Source organism: Morus notabilis, unplaced genomic scaffold (assembly GCF_000414095.1).
Source record: "Morus notabilis unplaced genomic scaffold, ASM41409v2 Scaffold451, whole genome shotgun sequence".
Lineage (NCBI taxonomy): Eukaryota > Viridiplantae > Streptophyta > Magnoliopsida > Rosales > Moraceae > Morus > Morus notabilis.
The window spans coordinates 1,049,310-1,056,482 of record NW_010361080.1 but is presented as its reverse complement, the minus strand read 5'-3'; the positions used below and the strand labels follow the sequence as shown (position 1 = coordinate 1,056,482).

The 7,173-nt window shown below is 38.7% G+C and overlaps 2 protein-coding genes across 2 annotated transcripts; one reads left to right on the top strand and one right to left on the bottom strand.

The window, feature by feature from the left end:
* Positions 1–310: 310 nt before the first annotated feature.
* On the top strand, positions 311–4,619 carry LOC21408559. The gene is made up of 9 exons (XM_010098457.2): positions 311–713; positions 990–1,177; positions 1,737–1,915; positions 2,032–2,316; positions 2,409–2,467; positions 2,577–2,613; positions 2,734–2,805; positions 3,216–3,537; positions 3,997–4,619. The coding sequence occupies exons 1-9, from the start codon at positions 608–610 to the stop codon at positions 4,417–4,419; spliced, it is 1,671 nt and encodes a 556-aa protein (XP_010096759.1). The 5' UTR covers positions 311–607; the 3' UTR covers positions 4,420–4,619.
* Positions 4,620–5,869: 1,250 nt separating this feature from the next.
* On the bottom strand, positions 5,870–6,928 carry LOC21408558 (putative fasciclin-like arabinogalactan protein 20). The gene has a single exon (XM_010098456.1). It carries the CDS (start codon positions 6,926–6,928, stop codon positions 5,870–5,872), a length of 1,059 nt encoding a protein of 352 aa, XP_010096758.1.
* Between the last annotated feature and the right edge of the window lie 245 nt (positions 6,929–7,173).

Below are 7,173 nucleotides of genomic sequence, written 5' to 3'. Positions count from 1 at the left end.
GTCTGTGGTCCTAAACCCGGAAAAAGAAAACAAAGCGAAAAATGTAAAAAGCAGAAAAAGTAGAAACAGAAAATTAAAAAGCAGAAAAGGACAAACAAATGGTGGAAGTTTGGTATAACAAAAAAAAAAGGAAAAAGCAAAAAGGAAAAAAAAAAGTAACAGAAGTGCTTTGCTTAACGCGGTTATATTATTAAGTCCATGAAGGAAGAAAACATAAACAGTAGAATCTGAGTTTTATTTTATTTTTTTAATTTTTTATTTCAACAGTTTCAGACCCGCCTTTTTCGTTTTCCTCTCTCTCAATAATCTTCTTCACTCTTACCCCACCATGTGACTTTCTCTCTCTAAAATCCTCTCTCTCCATGTAAATATACATTTCATTCTCTGAGCTTCCGTTTCCTTCTTATATATACTCTTTCATTAGTCGACAAAACAAGAAATGTTAACCACACAGTAACCTCTGAAAACACTTCTCTCTTATTCTCTGTCTCGAAGTTTTTGAGATTTGGGTTATGAAGAAATGGGCTGCCCTCAATTGCGGAAATTCGTGTTAAATCTTGTTTGATGTAGACAGAGATAGAGAGAGAAAGAGAGAAACGAACAGCAAATGAAGCTCTTGTTTGTGACCTCTTCATTATGCTTCTTCTTGGTGTTCTTGGGCTTCGTCTCAGCTGAGAAGGGAGCCATTAAAGATCGTCGCGAATTCATCTTAGGTTAGTTTGGTAAATTTGATTTTGTGGGATCCTGTTTCTTTAGAGTTTGTAGGCTATAATCTGATTATGTTTTACGTTTTATCAGTAATGAGCTAACTATACAAAGAAGTTACTTCTTTTTCCCCCTTTAAAACACATGAAGATTCTATTTGGATTTTGATTATGTTAATAATGCCTAAAGTTTTCAAGAACGTCATTGTTTGTGATTTATGGCAAGTTGGCACCTGGGATTTGTGTAAATTGATTGAAAAATGAGTTGTTGATTGAAAATTGCAGGGCAAGAGAATTTGGGGCCATGGAAGAACGAAATCTCGGCGCTTGCTGAAGCCCCAGGCCCTGCAAGCGATGTACGACCTCAGACCACCCTCGTGTTGGCGGCAAACAGGACAAACAGACCGGACATTCTTCGTGGTTTTAAGAGGTATCGCGGCGGCTGGGACATCACCAGTAAACACTACTGGGCTGTAAGTTCTGTTCCTTGAAACATTGTCTTGGTTGATTTATGGATTGTTCACAAAAGTAGAGCTTAGTCTGAGTTCCAATGAAAATTATTATTATTTTGATTTATGAATTCAGCTTAAGAGATTTATTTTTAAGCACTACTTGTGTTCCTGATGATACGTTTTCAAGGAAAATCCATTGAAAGCGAATTACCTGTTACATATTTGTTACAGAATTAATAGTTGTCTTTGTCCTGAATGTCCAAAGCTACTCATTCTATGCCTTTGGTAAATAGGAAAAAGTAGGTGTAATTGTTGCAATGTTAAACATCATAATTTAGTTTATCAGAAATTGAGTTCTATCTATCTTTGTGATAAATCATAAAGTTTGTCTTTGGATAAAGCTAGATTTCATAGTGTTTTCAACGCGCGTTATCAAATTATGATTTGTTTTAGTTGTAACATCCTCTCTCTTTTCTCTTCTTATGTCTTTAACAAGACTAGTGTTGGGATTGTGATTGTTATTATCTTCTACTTCCACTTTTACTAAACTGATTATACCTTGATCACTACTTGTCTGCAGTCCGTCGGATTTACTGGTTCAGCTGCTTTCATTCTCTCCGTTCTTTGGTTCGTTTCTTTTGGCATAGTTCTTGTGATTCATCATTGCTGCGGGTGGAGGATAAACATTAAGGGTGAAGGATCACACCTTTCACAAAAGATCTGTCTAACCTTGCTTTTAGTCTTCACCTGCGCTGCAGCGTAATTCCCCGGAAACAAATTCTTTTTCTTGAACTTTTTATATGAATTTTTTCCTTCATATGATTTTCTTTCAATTATGGAACTTGATGCCTTTTTTTTTTTTTTTTATCACACAGGATTGGATGCATCCTTCTTTCCATTGGGCAGGACGAATTTCATGGCGAAGTCTTGCATACTCTGAATTACATTGTAAACCAATCAGACTACACCGTGCACATCCTGAGAAATGTCACACAGTATCTGTCCCTCGCAAAGGATATTAATGTAGCACAGGTCTTCCTCCCTTCGGATATCATGGATGATATTGACAAGTTGAACGTGGATTTAAATAACGCAGCAGATACACTGACGGATAAAACAAGTGAAAATTCTATCAAAATAAAAAGAGTCTTCAATCTTGTGTACGTAATTCTGACTTTGAGGAGTTCCTCTGATTAAATACTATTCATACTAGATGTTAGTTAATGGGCTAATGTTGAGCTTGTTATATTAGGCGTTCGGCTTTGATCACCGTGGCAGCAGTAATGCTTGTCCTGGCTCTGATTGGTCTTGGTATGTATAAACATAAATAACAATATTCTTTTTCCCACTGTTTTTTCAAGTTCACTGAAATTTGTTTGTTCTTCTCTTCTTGACGACTTCTTATTGTATCTTGCTGCAGTTCTCTCTGTCCTTGGTTATCAACATGCAATCCATATGTAAGTTGTCCTTGCATATTTGTTCAAAGTTTGCTTGTAACGTGTTTTTTCATTACTTTTTCGTTCATGTTTTGGGGCTTTCGGTAATCTGAGTCTAACTGTATCAATTTATTGGTGCAGATTTATAATCAGTGGATGGTTACTTGTGGCTATTACATTCATTCTTTGTGGAGTTTTCGTAATCCTCAACAAGTAAGAAGCCTTTTCTTGGTTTGAGATATGTTTGTTACACTTTCTTGTATGCTTTATTTTTGTTATTATTATTTTTTTATGTGTGAACTAGAAACCTGATGAAATGTGTGATTAACAGAACCATCTAAATTCCTCAACATGCGACATTAAAAATGGATGGTAATCAAACACTTTTAAGTTTCAGTTGTTTATGGTTCTGTACATGACTACATGTTTCTCTGTGTGGCCTACGTTGCCGTCCATATTTCTTTTTCTGTGTTGCATCTAATGATCTGAGTTTTTCTTCTACTCAACTCAGCTTGATGCTTTGAATTAATTAAAGTATGCTTGTAGCGACCATCCTCACTAATCAACACCCTCAGCGATGACTTATATAAATATTTGTCTTTTCTTTTCTGCGATTTTTCCAGTGCGATATCCGACACTTGTTTGGCTATGCAAGAATGGGTAGAAAATCCCCATGCAGAAACAGCTCTTAGCAACATCCTTCCTTGTGTCGACCAAAAAACGACAAACCAGACACTCACTCAGAGTAAACAAACTATCAATGGCATTGTTAATGTGGTGAACCAATTCATCTATACCTATGCCAATGCAAATCCCTCCGAGGGTGCTCCTTATTCCTACAACCAGTCTGGACCTTTGATGCCTCCTCTTTGTTACCCATTTGACTCTCATTTGCAAGATAACCATTGTGGGGATCGAGAGGTGTCCATTGCGAATGCTTCACTGGTAAGACTCCCAAGAGTTTTGGTACTTCATTTTTGTTTTATTCTTTTCTTATTAGGAAGTCAATTTTATGTTTATTGCTGAAGCTGCTTGTTATAAAAAAGAAAGACATTGATAAATTCCGGTTAAGGGAAGTAATCTCAAGTATCCCATGGGGTGGTATAGTAAGCATGCATACTTGATTTGATCATTGTTGTATACAAGAAAGCAAAAAAATCTGGTTGGTTAAATGTAACACTTTCAAAATCCTTATGTTCAAATCCTGAACCTCATCCGGTTTGAAAGCTTTAACATTTTATTTGAAAGGCCAACATATAAAAGGACGTAGGATTGTAACATTTATGGTTTGCGAGCCTTGATTATTTTCAATAGGTTTCCGCCTTCCCGCCAATTCTCTCTCCTAAATCCTAATAATCATACCATGAAGGCTTGTCGAGTCCTTAGTTTTGGGTTTATTTTCAGGTATGGCAGAACTGTACATGCAAAGTGTCATCAACTGGAATTTGTACCACAGTTGGAAGAGTGACCCCTGATGTCTACACACAGCTGACAGCAGCAGTTAATGAGAGCTATGCCCTTGAGCACTACACCCCTCCTTTACTGAGCCTTCAGGATTGCAATTTTGTCCGCGATACATTTCGAAATATCACCTCGAGTTACTGCCCTCCATTGGACCGTTATCTCAAGACGGTAAATGCAGGGTTGGCCATGATTTCTGTTGGGGTCTTGCTCTGCCTTGTTCTCTGGATTCTCTATGCAAACCGCCCCCAAAGGGAGGAAGTGTTTGTGAAACTATCTTCATTAATAAAAGGCAGGATCGGCAAGGGCAGTTTGAACAGTAATAATAGGGACAATCATGCGCCATCAAATATACTAGAAGTGTGAGACCGTATAGTGAAAATAAGTAGAAAGATTAAGAATTCCGATATATGTAGTTTTTTGCAGAGTGAATGTAAAATTGAAAAAAGAAAGAAATCAAAGTGGGGCGAAGTTCCATTTTGAGTTGAGAGTTATTGGTCTATTGACTCTATTCTAGTGTAAGCTGTTAATATATAGTAAAGAAAAATGCATTATAGATATTGCTCGATTTTTCTATACATGTTTCTTCTATGTGTATAATTTCCTTCGATATTGTTATCAAAGAGTAGAACCAAAAAGTATAGAAACTAAAACAAAATACCATGAGAAATTCAATACTCATCCATGAAGTTGATAAAAAAATAAAAAAATAAATAAATAAATTACAAGAGAATAAAGATAAAACAGCCATCTCGGGTATCTTTTACTATGTCACATCTTACATCTAAGCCTAACCCTTGGTGAATAGAGATATGACCTGAAATATCCTTCAAACTGATGATAGCTGCTCTTTTTCTTCTTCTACCTATTTTTGTGTCTTGACTTATACAAGCCGATATCTACCTCTCTTATAGCCTACCCACTGTTTAAGAGCCGAACGTTTTAGTTTTCCAACATCCATAGAATTCTAAATGCCAATTCATGCATTTATGTCCACTTTCTGGAATTGACCAACATCTGGGGTTGCTACAAATGGGGGAAAAATATATGCAATCAGAAACCGACACTTATGTTTTGTCGTAAATGTAACGTGTACAAGAGAGATAATCACAATCTTCTTAATGTTGCAGTAAATGAGAACAAGTGGAATTGAACATTATATGAAGGATCAATTGAAAGGTCCGATTAGTTTTCTAAAGCTGACATGAATCGGTCTCGAGGGCCAAATCCAGTCCCAAGAAGGGTTTTACCAAATAGCTTTGAACCAGATATGATTTTCAGGAAAATCCATCTAGGAAAATTATAGGTAAGGAGAAGATCAATGGATTGGTTAAGTACAAGAAACAGAGAATAGAGAAGCCTTTACTCCTTTGCATTCATGAGCTAGGTTTATTCCAATACCAGCTACCAATATATTGCATGTCAAACAGTTAAAAACTCTTTGCAATTCAGTACTTCAGAACCAAGCAACCCAGATCAATTATAGTTGTACCATAATAGATGCTTATACAACATGTTATCATCTCCGTACAAATTCTCTCTTTCGTAAAGCTAAAATTGATATAAAAGAACACTCATTGATGTAAAAGAACACCCAGAAGAAATCGTTTAACAAGTATTCGAAACAATGTTCAAGGGAGTTCGAATATTATTCCAAAATGATCCTTTTACATGCATACAGATAATAGGCGAATAGGGGCTAAATTGAATAAGATCATATGCACAGAAAACTATAGAAAATCAATTCACTGTACTTCAAATTCACAGAATAGTAAGCAAAGTGTTAACAGGGGTTTACGATCATGATGTTGTGGCCTCAGAATTTAGTATTCTGCATCAGCATAATATCCTCAATCTTCAATCCATCAGTCCCAGTCGAAGATTCCGATTCCGGTTCCGATACTGGAGCCGATAACGGCTCCGATTCAGCTACTTCTTGCGGAACGAGAATCTCATTCAGGCCATGAACTGCAACCGAGTCACTGTAATGCATGTTGGCGTAGAAAACAGGGATTCCATTGAGCATCAAAACACTGTCCGATCTGGTGACGGTGATCGTGAATCCTTCCGAGTACGTCGGCAACACCGTCCCGGCGCTTAAACTCATCAGATCGCTCCACAAAAGCCTGCACGGAACAACGTGCCGGAGAAAGATCGACGGCGACGAGTGCTGCGAAGGACGTTTTGACATAGCTTGGTCGGTCGGAGCGAAGACGGTCATCGCAGCGGATCTTTCCTTGTCAAACCCTAACAATTGCAAATCCAGAAACGCCGCCATCGCAGAGTAGCCATTGAATCTCAGATTATCGCTCGCTTCCTTGAACCACGAAGCTCCAGGAAACACGGTTGGCGACAATTCGCATATCGAACCAGACCTAGGGCTGGGAACTGAGCCAGGATCTTGATAATTGAGATCGAAGAAGTCCTCAATTCCAAAGATGATCAGAGATCCGTCGTTGAAGATCGGCGATTCACTCGTGATCTTGACGTTATTGAGCGAGATCTGAGAATCGAAAGGCGAGGAGGTGACGATCAAGACGTGACCTGAGAGCAGAGTCGGGATCTTCGTACCGGCGGGGAGAGATTTGATTTTCTCAAGAGAGAGAGGGAGAGGGCAAAAGTGGTACTGGAGGAGAGAGAGAGCGGGCTGGCCGGACTTGGAGAAGGCGGCGTCGGGAGGAGCGAAGATGGTGAGGGAAGGGGACTTTAGGGTTAGGGTTTGGGAGACGAGCTCGAGAGTGAGAGCCATGGAGACATGGCCGGAGTCGGTGAGGATCTCGGAGGCATCGAGGACGGTGTCGGAAGGGAGGGAAGAGGAGAGAGAGGGGAGAGAGAAGAGAACCAGAAAGGATATAATCGGAAGCGAAGCAGCCATTGATGGAAATTGGAGCTTCAGAGAAGTTTCCGTGAGTGTTGGAGTGAGAGTGAAAATGGAGAAGAAAGCTTATTTTTGGCGGGAAATGTATGACGTGGCGGTTTGTTCGTTTTGGAGGGAATCCCAGGTTGGTTCGTTACAAGGGGAAGGGGGTTAGTTAGTTGGTTGTTGCAAAATGACGGTATTGCCCCCTTGTCCGTAATGAATTTAAATAGGAGTTTTTTTTTTTTTTTTTTTTTTTTTTT